Source organism: Ovis aries, chromosome 24, assembly GCF_016772045.2.
Source record: "Ovis aries strain OAR_USU_Benz2616 breed Rambouillet chromosome 24, ARS-UI_Ramb_v3.0, whole genome shotgun sequence".
NCBI classification, from domain to species: Eukaryota; Metazoa; Chordata; class Mammalia; order Artiodactyla; family Bovidae; genus Ovis; species Ovis aries.
The window spans coordinates 19,163,316-19,182,004 of NC_056077.1; the positions used below are offsets into that span (position 1 = coordinate 19,163,316).

General features: G+C 42.7%; 3 protein-coding genes across 18 annotated transcripts in view; 2 read left to right on the plus strand and 1 right to left on the minus strand.

The window, feature by feature from the left end:
- DCUN1D3 (defective in cullin neddylation 1 domain containing 3) overlaps nt 1-14,868 on the minus strand; it is a 63,770-nt gene extending 48,902 nt beyond the window's left edge. For 2 of the 14 annotated variants that reach the window (XM_012104222.5, XM_042240501.2), the window contains exons 1-3: nt 14,309-14,505; nt 9,460-9,551; nt 7,967-8,042 (exon numbers count right to left, since the gene is read on the minus strand). The gene's annotated coding sequence lies outside the window, so the exon portion shown is untranslated. Of the gene's footprint in view, nt 1-7,966; nt 8,043-9,459; nt 9,552-13,992; nt 14,506-14,846 lie in introns of those variants that run through there. The other 12 variants (XM_012104225.5, XM_060405803.1, XM_004020822.6 and 9 more) reach the window with 10 other exon arrangements.
- Nucleotides 2,771-3,325, plus strand: LOC101107031 (transcription factor BTF3). The gene is given in 2 exon segments (XM_004012420.6): nt 2,771-2,858; nt 2,861-3,325. Coding segments are annotated over 2 exon segments (291 nt in total). The 5' UTR covers nt 2,771-2,776; the 3' UTR covers nt 3,070-3,325.
- The window catches only part of LYRM1 (LYR motif containing 1), a 39,477-nt gene continuing 34,759 nt past the window's right edge, over nt 13,972-18,689 (plus strand). For 2 of the 3 annotated variants that reach the window (XM_042240505.1, XM_027961573.2), the window contains exon 1: nt 14,901-15,027. The gene's annotated coding sequence lies outside the window, so the exon portion shown is untranslated. Of the gene's footprint in view, nt 14,113-14,900; nt 15,028-18,689 lie in introns of those variants that run through there. The other variant, XM_042240506.2, reaches the window with a different exon arrangement.

The following is an 18,689-nucleotide window of genomic DNA, read 5'->3' on the forward strand; positions in this document are numbered from 1 at the left end:
GATAGCTAAAAGATCCTAAAAGATGATGCTGTTAAAGTGCTACATTCAATATGCCAGCAAATTTGGAAAACTCAGCAGTGGCCACAGGACTGGAAAAGGTCAGTTTTCATTCCAACCCCAAAAGCAATGCCAAAGAATGTTCAAACTATCGCACAATTGCACTCATCTCACATGCTAGTAAAGTAATGCTCAAAATTCTCCAAGCCAGGCTTCAACAGTACATGAACTAAGAACCTCCAGATGTACAAGCTGGATTTAGAAAAGGCAGAGGAACCAGAGATCAAATTGCCAACATTCACTGGATCACAGAAAAAGCAAGAGAGTTCCAGAAAAACATCTACCTCTGCTTCACTGACTATGCCAAAGCCTTTGACTGTGTGGATCACAATAAACTGTGGAAAATTCTGAGAGAGATGGGACTACCAGGCCACCCTACCTGCCTCCTGAGAAATCTGTATGCAGGTCAGGAAGCAACAGTTAGAACTGGACATGGAACAACAGACTGGTTCCAAATCGGGAAAGGAGTACATCAAGGCTGTATATTGTCACCCTGCTTATTTAACTCATCTGCAGAGTACATCATGAGTAACGCTAGGCTGGATGCAGCACAGGCTGGAATCAAGATTGCTGGGAGAAATATCAATAACCTCAGACAAGCACCGTTATGGCAAAAGTGAACAGGAACTGAAGATCCTCTTGATGAGAATGAAGAGAGTGAAAAAGTTGGTTTAAACTCAACATTCCAAAAATTAAGATCATGGCATCCAGTCCCATCACTTCATGGCAAACAGATGGGCAAACAATGGAAACAGTGACAGACTTTAGTTTCTTGGGTTCCAAAATCACTGTAGGTGGTGACTGCAGCCATGATATTAAAAGACGCTTGCTCCTTGGAAGAAAAGCTAGATAGCACATTAAAAAGCAGAGACATTACTTTGCTGACAAAGGTCCATCTAGTCACAGCTGTGGTTTTTCCAGTAGTCATGTATGGATGTGAGAGGTGGCCCATAAAGAATGCTGTGTGCCGAACAATTGACACTTTTTTACTGTGGTGCTGGAGAAGACTCTTCAGAGTCCCTTGGACTGCAAGGAGATCAAACCAGTCAATCCTAAAGGAGATCAGCCCTGAATATTCATTGGAAGGAGTGATGTTAAAGCTTTGGCCACCTGATGTGAAGATCTGACTCACTGGAAAAGACCCTGATGCTGGGAAAGATTGAAGGCCGGAGGTGAAGGGGATGACAAAGGATGAAATGGTTGGATGGCATCACTGACTAGATGGACAGGAGTCTGAGCAAGCTCCAGGAGTTGGTGATCGACAGGGAAGCCTGGCATGCTGCAGTCCATGGGGTTGCAGAGTCAGACATAACTGAGCAACTGAACTGAATTGACTAGATAACACATGGATCAGAAAAATAAAAGACTTGAAGCCATCTTTATAGCAATTTTTAGAAACTATACAGTTTGAAACATGCAACAATTTATTACAAGATGCTATATCAAATGAATAGCCCTTTACGTTGAGAATGAAACAGAACAATATCATTTACAGAAGAGAGGTCAACGACTAAATGTAGATAATGAATGATGACAGTGTTAAGATACACAGAAAATGTCAAGGTAACACAGATAATACTTAAAAAAAAAAAAAAAATCTAAACCACAGACTACATCTGAAAGCAGATTTCTTGGCTCCTACTACACAATCAAGATTGCACTATTTTTTCTGGGTTTTGCTTAAAAAGAAAGTACCTCCCACAAGTTTATTTCATTTCCACCACTGCTCGTTTTACTTCTCAAGATTCCCACTATGTGAAAACCAATACAACAAAAAGTGATATGAAATTTTCAAAAACCTTGCCTCAGAATTTATGTTCATTTTACGGCACACATCACACTGCACCTTTAAAGTGGCTTCCAGGAAGAAGTAAAGCAGAGATCATTAGGATGGGGCATCCTCAGCATCTCCAGAACAGAGAAAGCAGGCACAGGCATGCATTCAAGAGATAGGGGGTGGCTTTTTCTTCCCCCCCAACAGAACAAATGGGAACCCCTAACTCCTGTCTTAGGGAGTTCCCCAACAAGGAGTGAAAAGAACTAAAGATCAATCCAGGTTTTGAGGAATCTGCTAAAAGTGAGAGGAAGCAACATTATTCATTCTTTGTTATTTAGAAAAAAGCCACCACTTCTAAAGTCTATGCTAATTCAAATTCTACACAACGAACTCATGGGCATTTTCACCATGAATGCATAAGAATAAATTTGTCAATTTGCTTAAGTTAGGCAAGTTTTTTAAAAGCCACTCAAATTTAGACCTGTCTACTGAGTCCATCACCACAAAGGCTTTATGAAAGTATGGCAATGCACTAGAATTACTCAGTCTTAGAACTTACAAACACATCAGCTATTCCTATACAACCTTTATGATCTTCTATATCCGTTTACCATCCCAACTATCGTTCCTCTAAGGCTTTTCTTGAAAGGATAAAAAAAATCCACTTTAATATCACCCTACCGACTCGATAAACATGAGTCTGAGTAAACTCCAGGAGTTGGTGATGGACAGGGAGGCCTGGCGTGTTGTGATTCATGAGGTTGCAAAGAGTCGGACACGACTGAGCAACTGAACTGAACTGAAAGTAACATTATCCATGAAGTCATAGGTCTAATATGCTAGTTACACTTTCATTAATACAAGGTTCATAGAACAGCCACAGCAGATGACAAAAACTTCAGTTCTCTTTAAAACAATATCTCTGGTATTGAAGAGGTGAATATGTTCACAAATCAAGGAACAGTGATCCACTTTAACAACCCTAAAGTTCAGGCATCTCTGGCAGCAAACACTTTCACCATTACGCTGAGACAAAGCAACTGACAGAAATGCTCCCCAGCATCTTAAACCAGCTTGGTGCCGACAGTCTCACCAGTTTAAGGAGACTGGCTGAAGCTCTGCCCAAACAATCTGTGGATGGAAAAGCACCACTTGCCACTGGAGAGGAGGATGATGATGAAGTTCCAGATCTTGTGGAGAATTTTGATGAGGCTTCCAAGAATGAAGCAAACTGAATTGAGTTAACTTCTGAAGAAGATAAATCTTGAAGAAGTTACTGGGAGCTGCTATTTTATATTATGACTGCTTTTTAAAATTTTGTTTATGGATCTGATAAAATCTAGATCTCTAATATTTTTAAGCCTAAGCCCCTGGACACTGCAGCTCTTTTCAGTTTTTGCTTATATACAATTTATTCTTTGCAGCTAATGAAGCTGAAGAAGCCTAAGAATAAAGTTTGAGACAAAGATAAATAAAATTCTTTGCCTAGTATATGGTTTTATTTTTTATTTCATTGATACCAATTTGTACACAGAAGGCAAAATTGTTTATAGAAAGCTAATCATGGCATGTAATATGACTGATAATCATGAATGGAATCTGATTAAAGATTTAAAATGACAGTATAAAAAAAAAATAGGATAAAAAGTATTCATCAGGCAAAAATCATCTCATGTATTAAAAAATACCCCTTTGTACACTCATTTCAGCAGCACATACACTAACAATGTAACCAAAGCCACACTTTGGGGAACAGTGATTTAGTACCAAATCCTTCATTGCAGCTAAGAAAACAGGCTCATAGAGGGGGTGTAACTTGCCCAAGGACACACAGAACTGGTGCCAGACTCTAGACTAGAACTTAGTCCAGTGGTGGTCTACTAAAGTAGAATCTACAGATGGGTAAGATACAGGGAGAATTAGTCCTTGGGGACTTCCCCAAGAAGTGAACTTCAAGGAGTTGCTAAGCCCTTTGACAGCAGATCCAGGTTTTTCATTTTCTCTGAGAAGCAATACACAAAACATGGTATTTGCCAGTGGACTCTCAAAGAGTGTCTCAATGGGCTGAAATAAATCTGTTGCTTCCTTCCTGAACTCTCATGTGGTTTTCCCAAACTCACTGAATCTCAAGGCATGCTGCCAATGATAAAAATGTCTCCTGGATCAGTTTCCCACTTTTGGATCCAACAATATCCTAGCCACTGATCTCCTGTCCCCATTGCTAGATTCATGCATGCTCTATATGGTTTCAGGAGGAAGATTTTCCATCTCTGGGTTTTAGGCTAGCTTTGGAAACAAGCTGGAAGTTTCCATTACAGAGTTACTCCAGTATTTCCCAGATACCCAGACCAGGTTTTATTTTCAAGTGATAGATAACGTGTGTCTACTACGTGCCCAGCAATGTTTTATACACTGTCCCATACTTCCCATATAAGAGAAGGCAAAATAGTATAGTTCCTGGCCTGTTGGAAGCTGCCAATGCATGTAAGTTTCACTGTACATGCAAGCAATTAATAATAACTACCATTATTAAATGTTTATCTATATGCCAGGCATTGTGCCATGTCCTGCAAATGTCTTATTGACTCCTCACAACTATTTACTGTGATTGTTTTCACTTAATACATGAAGAAAACAAGGCTTAGAGATGCTAAGTGGCTCATCCAAGGTCAAGTGACAAGTACATGGTAAAGTTCAGATGCAAACCCAGACTCTACACACACATAGTGCATACTACCTGTGCACTATGTACATTTGAAACTTTAAATTCACAGTGAAAGGAAATATGATTTCTGTGTATCTAATTTCCTAAAAGTGAGCTTCCTTATTGCATTAGGGAATGCATATATAAAATTAAAACATATATATAACACATTCTGAGTGCCATTTCATACTGATTGAGGGAAGACTTTGCTCCTTGTAATCTGAAACTATGCAATTTGTACTCTCTTGACCAAAAAAACACAAGTCATCAAATTAAAACTAAATGCATATTGTTACTTATCACCAAAATCAACTTTCGGTAACCTTACTCCTGGTGGCTCAGTGGTAAAGAATTTGCCTGCCAATGCAAGGAGATGGGATTCAATCCCTGGGTGTCGAAGATCCCCTCAAGGAGGAAGTAGCAACCCACTCCAATATTCTTGGCTGGAGAATTCCATGGAGAGAGGAGACTGGGTTGTAGTCCACAAGATCACAAAGAGTTGCAAAGAGTTGGACAGGACTGAGCGATTGAGCACACTCGCAACCTTATTCCTACTTTTGGGATATAACTGGAGTACTAATGTGGTATAATAAAAAACATTTGGTCTTTGTCCCCAGTTACTACTTTGTCCCCAGATAGACTTCTTGTTATTCATTAAGGAGCAGGGTTTGGACCACACCTGAGTTTTTTTTTGATAGTTTGAAGAGAAGCTACCTTTGTCAGAAAGCCCAGGCAAATGACTAGAACTTTCAGTCCCACCTTTAGCCCTTAAGGAAGGGAAGGGTGGCTGAAGTTTCATCAACAAAGGTCAATACTTTAATAAATTATGCCTACATAAAGGAACCACAACTGAAACTGAAACAAGGCTAGGGGAGCTTCCGTATAGTCAAAGCTATGGTTTTTCCAGTAGTCATATATGGATGTGAGAGTTGGACCATAAAGAAAGCTGAGCGCCAAAGAATTGATGCCTTTGAACTGTGGTCTTAGAGAAGACTCTTGACAATCCCTTGGACTGCAAGGAGATCAAACCAGTCAATCCTAAAGGAAATCAGTGCTAAATATTCATTGAAAGGATAGATGCTGAAGCTCCAATACTCTGGCCACCTGATGCAAAGGTCTGACTCACTGGAAAAGACTGTGATGCTGGGAAAGATTGAAGGCAGGAGGAGACAGGGATGACAGGGAATAAGATGGTTGGATGGCATCACCAGCACGATGGACATGAGTTTGAGCAAGCTCCAGGAGTTGCTGATGGACAGGGAAGCCTGGTATGCTGCAGTCCATGGTGTTGCAAAGAGTAGGACATGACTGAGTAACTGAACTGAACTGAGGGGAGCTTATGGCTTCCAGATGGCACGAGTGGTAAAGAACCTGCTTGTCAATACAGGTAGACGTAAGGGATGCGGGTTTGATCCGTGGGTTGTGAAGATTTCCTGGAGAAGGACATGGCAACCCACTCCAGTATTCTTGCCTAGAGAATCCCATGGACAGAGGACAGAGGACCCTGACAGGCTAGTCCTTAGGGTTGCAAAGAGTGAGACATGACTGAAGCAACTTAGCACACAGGGGAGCTTCAGAATTGGTGAATACACTGATGTGCTGGGAGGCTGGCATGCTCAGAGGGGACATGGAAGCTCTATGCCCCTAATTCAAATCTTGCCCTATTCAGGTCTTCCACTTGGCTGTTTCTGAGTTGTAGCCTTTATAATGAAACTGAATTCATAAATATCATGTTTTACCAGCTAAATGAGTCATATGTTCTAGCAAATCATCCATAGTGGGGGAGGGTGGTCATGGGAACCCCTAAATTTGAGGTCTGCCAGGCAAAAGTGCAAGGAGGAATTTGAGACAACCTGATACTTGCGGCTGGCACTTGAAGTGGGGCAGTCTCCTGAGACTGAGTCACTAACCTGTGGGATCTGCACAAACTCCAGGCAGTTTGTGTCAGAAGTGAATTGTTGGATTCTCAGTAATGTGAGAGAATTGTTGAAGGGACAGCATAATTAACCTCAGGAGAAGAGGTCCATATGACAACCAACTTAACTGATATTTATTTAATTGAAGCCACCTCCCTTGATCTAATCATTAAATCTGTAGCTGTCACCAATTCAGAACAGTACTTGCCATTTTCAGCACTAGAAGAAAATCTGGCCTTATGTCAGATTCACAAGTACCTGGTAGAATAAAATTTCTTTTAAAAGACTAACGATTTAATGTGACCTGCTAAAGACACCACGTAATGTTACAGAAATATGAAGTCAAAATATGTTTTCTTTAATTATTTTAGTTGTTGTTTAACTCACATTTAGTCCCCAAGAGAGAATCATGAATTATCTCAATAGTTTACATCTAACCGTTCCCTTTGGATAACAGACAGTGTTAAAATGACAATCACCACCACACAGTATTATGTACTTAACTCAAACTCTAATGGACCCAGGAACAATACGTTCCCCAATACGTTTGCCAACTTCTTATTTGTCAAAAACAAAAGTCAAAAGAGAGATCATCATGACCAACTAGTCAATCTTGAAGACCAATCTGGTCAAACCAGACACTGCATCAATGCACTCATCCCTTCCCATCAGGAACAAACACACTTTTCAATCAGGGGAGAGAGTACTATCGTCAGAGACCTGGTCAGGGGCACTGGATTACCCAACTCCAAAGGTCCCCATTCCCCTCCTTGTAAATGGTGTTGTCCAGCATTGGGCAACCTTATGGGCCTGTTCCTTCCTGACCCACTTTTCTCCTATCAAGTGCCACTGTTAGCAATTTCCATCTTTTCCCAGCTGGACAACCAATGGAATTTCTCTTCACCCTGTGCACATGGCCCACAATATCATCACTGCCACCACTCTGCACTCCCAAAGGCCTGCTTCCTGAAATGTTCTCCTCCCAAGCAACTGAACCCACATATCGAAATGCCTCTGGAAAGGTCTTCAGACTTTTCTCTTTCATATAATGTTAGTAAACCCCCAAACAAAATTCTCCTACCATTGACATCAGCTATAACCAATTGTTTTGAGTAAATGACTGGACAAGTGACTAGTTACTTCAAAGAAAAACTAATTTACTAGGAGAAAAGGAATCACAGAAACATCCTTTAAAATGAACACATCACTCCTTACTTTTGAACTGTACTCACTTAGAATAAAGAAAACATCACCACTCTGAGAATCTGGAACTTGTAGCATGTCTATAATCTTGCCACCCAGAATACATGCTGCTAGAGTCCCAGCACCCTCTTTGGAGTGGTATTCCTTGCCTTCCCTTCCTGTTTAAAGGCAGCCACTAGGTAGTCATCAAGTATATATAAAGTAAATGTTTAATTGGAAACAAATTTGTTTCAGATTTTTTTTTAAGAACAAAGCAATTGTAGATATTTTCACAGAGCCATTCTAAAAATGTTTTGTCCACGGATATACCTGGATTTTCCTGTTCATATTCCAAGGCAGGTCACTGGAAATGGGAATATGCAGGTCAGCATTTTGCATAGGCATTCTGGACAGCATATAGAAGAGACGAAACACCAAGGATTCAATTAAACTCAAACAAACTGTATTGAGTGCCTACAAGGATATATTTAAGGCAGTGTAAATGAGAAAACAAAATTAGTGCAGAGAAGTCCTATACCTGCCAGTACCTTCTCTGTAACTTTAAGCAAGTTTACTAACCTTTATAGATTCCCATTTACCTTCTGCTTTTTGATCTGTTTTCAGCCTCAAAACATTCTGATCGACTGAAATCTTATGGGGAAACCCAATGTAACAGCAACTTTAGCAGAGTCAAACATGGGTGTGGTGGTGGGGAGCAGGAGCAGTGAAATGGAAGCTAGACACCAAGATGATGGGGTTTTCCATGTCTACCATGGATATACTGCAGAAATGACCCCTGAGAAGGCTCTATATAGCCCAGTTTGAAAAATTATCATGCCAGATATTCTAAGATTCTTTGAGGGTCTTCTTCCTGCTTATTCTTAGCTGGACAAAGAATTAAATGCATTCAATATAGTAAATGCTATGACTTGAGTCTTGTTCAGAATCAAAGTTATAGGTCACATATCAACTCACTTTTAGGCAAACATTGCAGAATCCAAATACTTCATCAACCAAAAAGAGCTAAAAGCTATAACCAAACTCTGAGATCTTGATATGGTGGAAGTGATCTACTTTTAAAACAACGAGAGCAAGTTTCTCCAAAACACTGTATCCTAGACTGACCAGCAGAGATTAAGGCAAAAATGACAAGTCCTATACTATGCAGTGTTGCTACCCAAGATCCTTGGTCAGTCATCATATCTGGTCTGGATTTTCAGGCCTTGGTGACAGAATCATTTTCAGTTCCCAGGTCCTGAGGCTGAATCCTCCAGCAGAGCAGGGAGAACAGGAACAAGGATTATGCATTGCAGCAGTATGCAACCTAAGCTTCCATGATGCAATCCAGCCCAAAACCCAACAACACACTTCGGTCAAAGGACACTGCTGAGCAAGGACAAGCCCTCAGGAAGTCAGGAGTCATCAACATGATGCCTACTTTTTTCATATAATCAGGCTGGTATCAGGGCACTCACTGACCATAATGATTTATTTTGGTACAAGGGCTATTTACCACTTCAAGATCCCTTTACTGACCTTCCCTATTCTGATGTATGGCATTTAAATAGTTTCATCTTAAGGAAGAGGATTTGGCATTTATCTCCTCCCATTTTTCCCTTTCTACATATCACAACTTCAAAAGATTAGTTTGAGCCACTTCAGATAATTAATATGCTAAGTTCTTACTTGCAATCATTCACTAATTGAATAAGACAGGTACTATAGTAATCTCCTTTCCCCCCCAAAATAAGTAGGTTCCTCCATCACCAAGAAAAATAGATATAAGAACTGGTAAAACTAGATTTGAATTGAAAGACACTAACTCAATGAAACACTCTGGTCCATTGTGCAGAGAACTTCAGAACATTGTTCCGACATTTAGGGAGGATTGATCCTGGTTCACTGGTATCAACATCTGTAAATAGACACAAAGAGGTAGCTGTAAGTAATCAAGAGCTGGGGGAACAGGAGTCACCACGTAATTACCATTGTTTCACTCAGAGTTACCACATCTTCACCTTAAAACAACTGGCAGCCAGTGTACAATTAATTCTTCTTACTGCAGCACAAAACAGTAGCGAAATCAGATTAATTTTAAGTCATCTAATGCAATGCAAACCCACAACTCCAAAAGTAAGTGGCATCAACTCTTCTTTCAGATGAATTTGTCCAAAAGCCCCAGGAGTTTAACAAACTCACTGGTACTCTAGATTAAAAGGCCAGTTCAGCTCTGAGAATCTAAATTCATTTAGGTTTGTAGATTCTTTCCCCAAACACAATTAGTGGCTAATGCAGGAGTCAATGGCTTCTCCCTGTATTCAAGTTCCCCTCCTACCTATCCAACTCATTTCACAAATAAGAGCCACCTGTCCCCAAACTGACTGATGAAATTTCGGCCTACAGGGCATTTTCATACTCAAGTTATAACTGAAGATGAATAGTGGACAGCTTAATAATCCATTAGCTAGATTAAAATCCAACATTAGGATACAACCTAGACCAAAGCCACATGTGTGCATGTGTGTGTGTGTGTGTGTGTGTGCGCGCACATGTGCACTGTCGCTTCAGTCCTGTCCAACTCTTTGCAACCTGATGGACTGTAGCCCACCAGGGGCCTGTCCATGGGATTCTCCAGGCAAGAATACTGGAGTGGGTTGCTATGCCCTCCTCCAGGGGGTCCAGGGAAGGGATCTGACCCAGAGATCGAACCTGAGTCTCTTACATTTTCTGCACTGGCAGGCAGGTTGTTTACCACTAGAGCCACCTGGGAAGCCTGTGTGTGTGTATGTGTAAGTTAAAGTGTTACTCAGTCATGTCTGATTCTTTACAATCCCATGGACTGTAGCCCATCAGGGACCTCTGTTCATGGAATTCTCCAGGCAAGAATACTGGAGTGGGTAGCCATTCCCTCCTCCACGGGATCTTCTTGTTGCAGGGACTGAATCCGGGTCTCCTGCATTGCAGGCAGATTCTTTACCATCTGAGCTACCAGGGAAGCCCCCATATATAATCAATTCTCAGTTCTTTGAGTTACTCTGCAGTATAAAGGGTAGAGTCTATTGTTTGCCTAATTCTAGCTGTTCACTTGCCTGCTAACCAAAGACTTCCTATTTACATTCAAGTTTGGGTTCAGTAAGTCAGTTCAGGCTCAACTCCAACCCCTTCATTACCCCCAGGACTGCCCAGGACTATTCAAGTTACTTTTGATAATCCATCTACTTATGTTAGAACTTAAAACAGGTGACAAGTCCAAAATTTCTGATTCATTTTTCGCAAACACGAAAAAGTTTTACATAGCATTTCTGATACCAACTTTACTACAAACAGCCCAGGCAACATTTAAGTCTCTCAACTGCCTAGCTCAAAGAGCCAATTCACTCAAAGAACACACTAGTCACTGTTGTGGTGTTCAAGAGAAGAAAACAGCATATTCTAACTGTTTCAGCCCACTGAAACATTTGGCTCAACAGGGCTAAATTAAGGAGGAGTCCTGATTGGGCCTCTCAAGTGGACAGTCTGGTCAAGGTGAGGCTGAGAAGCAACTGGCCTACTAGAGATGTATGGCCCCAACAGAAGGCAAAAGTGGGTTACATCACTTGGTTACATGCCAGCCCAAAGATGCCGACAGAGTGGGATTATGCCCACAATGGTCACTTATCTAATGTAATCCAGAGTGAACTTATAGCACCAACCTACACACACACCTCAGCTGAATGTTGTTAGTCATCAGACAGACCAGACAAAAATGGAAATAGCACAACATAAAATCTGCCTTCCTACCAAAAACAACTTCAAACTTAGATTGTAATGGTCATCTTGTAGACCAACAGGGGCATTTTATTATCATCTGCCCAATCTTCAGCCCTAAATTCACAGCTAGAAGCAAAAGAGGATTCATATACTAGAACACATTTGGGGTACCCATTATGCAATTTTAAAAAGCATATAAGAGAAAATCCTGTAAGGAAAAAGGCAACCTCTCAATTGAACATCCCACTGAATTCTTAACTCATGGCTTGAGATTCATCTGCCAGAAAAGACCCAAATGACCACTGCCTCCTCCTCTCCCACTCTCAGCAGGGTGACCTTTTTCCCCCTACAGTACTCTAAGTAAAGTGAAAGTCGCTCAGTCGTGTCCGACTATACAATCCATGGAATTCTCCAGGCCAAAATACTGGAGTGGGTAGCTGTTCCCTTCTCCAGACAATACTCTAATAAGAGTATCCTTAAAATAGTATGTGGCAAGACTCTGGGAAAAACAACAGAATTAAAAGGAACATCATTTTCTATATCCTTCTCCTTCTTGCTCTTATTTTGTCTACCTATTGGAGAAGGAAATGGCAACCCACTCCAGTGTTCTTGCCTGGAGAATCCCAGGGACGGGGGAGTCTGGTCGGCTGCTGTCTATGGGGTCACACCAAGTCGGACACAACTGAAGCGACTTAGCATAGCATAGCATTCTGAGCTCAGCCTCCATCTCTCTGACCTAGACTCTTTTCACTCTTCTCTTTGATCACGAGGCTCTAGCTATTACTCCTACCCCTAATCCTCCCTGACCTCCTCTTCATCATCCCTTTCTTCCCACTCCTTGGAACTTGCCATACTCCAGCCCAGTTTCTGCACTAGCTAGTCCCTAAACCTGGAAGGTTCCTCCTGTATTTTTGCAAGGCTGGCTCCTTTTTATTTAAAGCTCAACTTCAGTGCTGCCTTCTCAGAAAGGTCTAGACTGTATCTCAGTCAGACACTTCCTATCACAGCACTCACAATTACAGATAAGAGCTGATTTTCTTCAGCTCTTATCAAAATCCAATTTGCTTATGTATCTGTCCCCACCCCACTCCAATGTATGCTCCATGAGAGCATGGACCTTACTGCTATATTCCTCTGTGTATGTCCACTGCCTAATATACTGGCTAGCAACCAGTAGCCCTGTCAATAAATGTTTGCTGAATGAATGAAGTTTGGACTTTTTACTCAATGATTCCAAATCAGTTAAGGTGAGAACAGTAGTCATTTTTTTCTTTTGTTGCATTTCTGTGAAACATCCAAACATGCTGTTACTTGTACAATGAAAGCATTAAATATTGTTTTATCAGGCCTGAAAGCCCTGATGAGTAGGATGGAACCCGTTATGATAATTCTAGCAATATGCACATAAACTCAGTTACAGAGGGACAGGATTTACAGACACTTTCTAATCATCAAAGGATCCCTAAAATTTGGGAACCACCTCTTCAAGTTCTTTAGAAAACAGTTCCAGACTCAAAAGGACTTCCAAAGAAAATATCAACACCAAAGTAGAAATCATTACACTTCACTCTGAAATCCGTACTACAGGCTAAAGAAGCACTACTTTTTTCCCCCCTTAAACCAACAAAACATCAACAAAGAGATCTTCTTTTCAAATCATTCTTTGCCAAATAATTTTTTCACATCTGTTACTGGTTTGTATTCTTCCCTGAAAGAAAACTAAGCAAATCATGCTGTCTCATGTAAGACCACCTATACACAAAGAATAAGCTAAATAAATAATATGGAAATCTGCACAAGCCAAATGTGTCACTGAAGACTTGTGTGCCAGACACACAAAAGAAAAAATAAGAGAGCTATTGTCCAACTGTAGAAACAAAAGAGTAATACGGAGTTTTCTGTTCTCCAAAGTGCATCATGAAGTGTGGGTGGAGAGAAACAAGCAATCTAGAATTAGCCTAACATCAAATCATTTTGGAAAGAGTTGACAACATTTAAATTCCTCACACATAAAGTATTTAGAGCAAGAGACCTTGATTCCTGGGCTATGATGCCATTTAGGAATCTTTGCAAGGGCTTTGGAATTCCAGTATTCAGAGGATAAAACGCTCGTTTAATCGGAAGCAACCACGGATTGAGAGGTACTCCCAAAGACAGCTTGTAACTGAAGTATTACAAAGCTTGCAGTTAAGACCTGGGATGGAGGCGGAACACCAAATTCAAAAGAGGTAACTAAGATACCAAGCAATAAAGAAAAAAAAAAAACACCACAATTACCACCTAGTCACGGAGAATTAAAGTGGAAAGGAGGGCTATGCACGGGAGAAGATGGTGGGGGGTGGGGGGGGGGGAAATGGGAAAAAAAAAAAAACAATACATTTGTCACTCTGTCCCACTTCCTATACAGGATAGGGGCAAAGCTTCCAGCCCCATCACCTCAGGCACAGATGGTTATCGTATACAGCAAAGGTGCATAGGAAGGACTTCAGGTCTGAGCCCCTTAATTCCAGGGCTGTTAATGATTAAAGAGGAAGATGGGGGTGGGGAGGTAGATGAGGGCGGAGGGAGCTGGAGATTCACCCACCACCTCTCGTTTGGGCTCCTACCTCACGGCGCTTACAAGGCGCAGAGAACCAGAGTCTGTACCCCCTCCAGGGCAGCTCCGGCCACCAGAGCCCCAGGCCCTGGGTTGAGGGGTGCTGGCGGTGAGGAGGCAGGGACAGTAGGTAAGTTTTCTGAGCCCTGCGGCTGACACGCCACAGGCTCCCCTCACAGCCTCTCCTTCCAGCGGGACCAGTCCAGACAAGAAGCTGATTTCCACGCCTCCCCTTCCACCCCCCCTCCCTTTCTCGAAGGTACCCAGCCCCCGCCCCTTCATCTCCCAAAGCCTCCCCTTTTCCTCAAACCCCCCCTCAAACTCACAGCTGCTCCAGAGGTTCCTCCAGTCAAACCCTTTCTGGAAACGACGGCGGCCCGGCGGGTCCAAAACACCTACCATCCCCGCTCGCGTTTCCAGGTTCCCTACCCGCTCCACTGCCGCCGCCGCCGCCTCTTCTCCCACCACTGCCGCCGCCTCCCCTTCATCTGCCGCCCACCAGCGGCGGCCGCCCCGAAGCCCCGCCCCCTCCATCGCCTCCTGCATCATCACTTCCGGTAACCCCGCAGGCCGCCCGCTTCGGCAGGCGGAATAGGAAAGGAGAGAGGAGGGAACGAGTGGCAGTTTGCGTCATGACGTACGCAAAGACGTACGAAGCTGTCGCCAAGTAAGGGCAAAGACTTAGCAACGCGGAGGGAGGGCTAGGAAGAGATGGAGTGGACCATTTTTTTCGCTGGAATGGGGTGGCGAGAGGAGAACGGAAAGTGGAAAAGAAAATTAAAGAAAGGATTAGTTTGGCTATCTTGTTGGGTATACGGCGGAGCGTGATCTAGAGTTTGAAGTTTAACGAAAGGTCGAGCCTACCCTCGACTTGGGACTAATGCTCCCACAGAAGTCCGTCCGGTGGTTCGGTCCGGTCTGGCCTACCAGACCTGCTAGAGAGCTCAGTCCGCCGCCGCTCAGCTGCGCTCCCGGCGCCGCCTCCTCCCAGCCTGCCGGAGGCTGCGGGGCTTCTGTGGGTGGGGGAAGGCTGGACTGACGCAGAGTGAGTGTTGAGGATGGAGACGCCGACTCCTGGCGCGGGAAACGGGGAAGGGGTGGACTCCTCAGGGGCAGGGATGGGGTGGGGGTGGGGGGTACGACGTTGCTAGGAGACGAGCCAGTGTGACCCCAGCCTCGCGAGGGCTGCTTGGTGTCACCGCCGCTCGCCTCAGGAACCTGCTAAAGGAAGCGGCTTGAGGGCCAGGAAGGGGAGGCCTGGTTTGGGAACGCTGAAATGCCGATTTGGGGCGCATCTCTGAGTCCTTTGGATTCCCCCAATGTATTGATGAATGGGAGATTAATAGGGGCAAATCCGGAGGCGAGGCGTCTAGCCGAGGAAGGTTGACAAACGAGTACCCTGCACGATACTGAGATTTTCTAAGATAATGAGAACTAGCTTCTTAAATCCCTTGGTCCACGAAAGACGTTGCTACGTGAATTTTTCGAGTCCGGGAGTAACTTAAAAAGTAAATCAATAAGGTAGATATCAGCAAGTAAATGCCCCAAAGGAAGTAATATCAGGGGAAGTGGTAGAAAATAAGGGGAACATGAAAGTCGCTCAGTCGTGTCCGACTCTTTCGGACCCCAACCCAGGGATCGAACCCAGGTCTACCTCATTGCGGGCAGATTCTTTACCAGCTGAGCCACAAGGGAAGTGCAGAAGATGAGGGGAGGACCACTCTAAATCGGATAGGGCTGTTCAGAGGAGGCCGGGTTTGCAAAAATCCCAGAAAAGAGGGAAGCTAGGGAATGAGCTTTATAGATGGAGAAAAGAAGCAACGGGAAGGTATCTACAGAAGGAAAAGGCGAGAAAGTCAGATGCTTGGACCAGAAAGGGAAGAACAAGAGCCAGAGTGGTCTGTGATGGAGAAGTGGCATGGCCTGATCAAGCATAGCTTAGCCCAGGGCGAGAGCTTAACTGTTGGGCTACTGGAGGGTTTAAGAAGGAGTGACAAATCTCATTTACAGTTTTAGAAAATCATTCTTAGCTCCTGGATAGAGAAGGGTACAAGTGGTCAGACCTGTTTGGCAGGTGTTGCAGTAGGCCAAGGGAGAGGTGACAGTGAACTGGAAGAATTAAATTCAGAATATATTCTGAAACTAGAACTTGCAGGACTTGTTGGCAAATTGAATATGAAGTGTATGTGAAAGAATGGAACCAAAGATGACTCCTCAGAGAAAATAGTTTGGAAGGCACTCTATTCTTTTAAACATACTAGTTTTGATAAGTTTGTTAACTGTCCAGGTAAAGACGTTGAGAAGTTAAATGTGAAAATCAAGGGAAAACTCGAGAGATAATAAATGTAGCGATTTATTCCTAAATTACCTAAGAAGAGTGCAGATAGAGAGGAAGTCCTCTGTGGGAAGCCCTATTTTTCTTTGTTAATCAAGGAATAAAAAGTAAATTTAAGAATGCTGGTGAAGTTTTGAAATTGGGCAATTTTGGCTTAGCTATTGTGCTGTTAAATGTTTATGTGTTAAAACATATTCTTGGCGGAGTGGGAGAGAGGAAGGCCACTAAACTCCTTGGGGCTCTTTACATTAAGAGATGATCCAGAGAAGGAAAAGCCAGCAGAGGAGACTGTACATATAAAGCCTCAAAGATAAAAGAAGGCCCTGTAATATTCTTGAATAATAGGACCCACCCTCATAATCATTGAGACTCAGCCTGGAAGTTCTGGCTCAAATCTCTTTCTTCCTTTCCTCTGCCAGCTGTCAGTGCTTTTTGACTCCTGCTAGATGGTTTGTGTTCACTGTAACAAACCTTACTTTGCTTATTGTTTATGGGTCTGACTATCCTGTGAACTATTTCTTCTTTGTGCCCTGTTGACTCCTAGTTCAGAGCTTTGCCCATAGAGCCCAGGGTATAGGAACTGTGTGTCCTTAATGTATAAACCATGAATTTCAACACCTTCTGTCAAAGGAACGTTTGTCCCTGATGTTGCTGCTGCCTCCATCACTAGATATGGTTGATTTCATAAAATCTAGAAAGAGTATCAGAATAATCAGAAGGGACTTCTCTGGCCGTCCAGCGTTTAAGACTCCTTGCTTCCACTGCAGGGATTGCTGGTTCGATCCCTGATTTGGGAACTAAAATCCCATATACCAAAAAAAGAAGAATCAGAAGGCTCGGATTTCTATCTTGGGTCACTACTGACCTGCAGAATGGCCATGTTCTTTGAGTTTAAGGGGTTACAGATTGGCCTAGATTACAGATTACAAACTGCCTGAAAACATGGTTTGGCCCATAAATTGATCTAAATTATTTTTTTTAATTTACTTGCCAAATTAAAAAATACAATTTTCAGCTTCATTTGAAAAAGTGACAATCTGGCAACACCAGCCTGAGTTTCCTGCACAGCAATAGTCAGCTGGAGCCAGTGAGATTCTTTTCCCTTCCTCTACCTGCCTGACCCCTATGGACATTTGATTTGCAGTTCTTGGTTTAGAGCTCTGCTGTCTGTCTGTAGGCACAAACTACATGTAACTATTTCAATTTAAATGAAGTAAAATAAAAAATGCAGTTCCTCAGATGTACTCACCATATTTCAGGCGCCCAGTGCCAGTGGCTACCCTGTTGGACAGCGAAGATAGAAAATATTTCCAACATTGAAGAAAATTCTGTTGGACTGGAAGAACTTAAAGATGCTCTCAGGTCTAATCATTCTGCACACTAAAGATAGATTGTGCGGATATCCATGGCTAGTAAAGTCATTGCTCCTACTCTGAAGGAAATTTGTCTAGTAAAGAGCTCCTGTGCCTCTGCAGATGGGAAAAGTGGTTCATTCAATAGATGGCGGGTACTTGGAAACTGTCATGAAGGCGGAGACCCCCTGTGCCGAGTAAGGGCTGTATATCAAATGGTTGGATCAGGGGTCAGGTGTATCTAAGGTTATAACCAGAGCCCTTTTGTCTGCTTCTTAATCCAATTCCTTAGGACTTATCACAAAGAAGGGGTTTGAATGTCTTAAATGTTTCATGTTCTCTGACTTACCTAGTTCCTTTGAAGGGTTCAAATCTTGGATAGTTAAGTTATGAATGAATGACTGGGGTTGATCTTTAGCATTGACCAAGTTCCCTGATGGCTCAGATGGTAAGGAATCTGCCTAAAATGCAGGTTCAGTCCCTGGGTCAGGAAGATCCCCTGGAGGAGGGAATGGCTACCCTCTGCCTGGAAAATTCCTGGGACAGAGGACCCTGGCGGTTGCAAAGAGTCAGACACGACAGTAAATAACTCAATGCCTAGTGCCCGCACGTACAACACACTTCCACACACACCTCCTACTTTTGGTAACTTGTTCTCATTTCTCTGATTGATCTGGTCTTTGTCTCTTAAAGTATGATAAGAAAGCAGTTACTTCCACTTCTTTTTAATTGAGAGACTGAAACTTGATGTCCATTTAGAGTTTCTATCCCTGAGGGGGCAAATAGCCGAACATCTCAATGGTTACTATAGCCTGATTGGAGTTCCCCTTACAAGTATAATCTTTTGTGTGCTCCTGTGATGATATATTTAGAATGAATATATGTGCCTTATATGATCTTGTTTGGGATAGTTTAGAAACCTTCCAGACATAAATATTTTTAGTTTTTCCCTGTGTTCTAAAGATTTCCTGTGTTACAAAGCCTAACTTAATTTCTCTTCCTTTATGTACATAATCTATC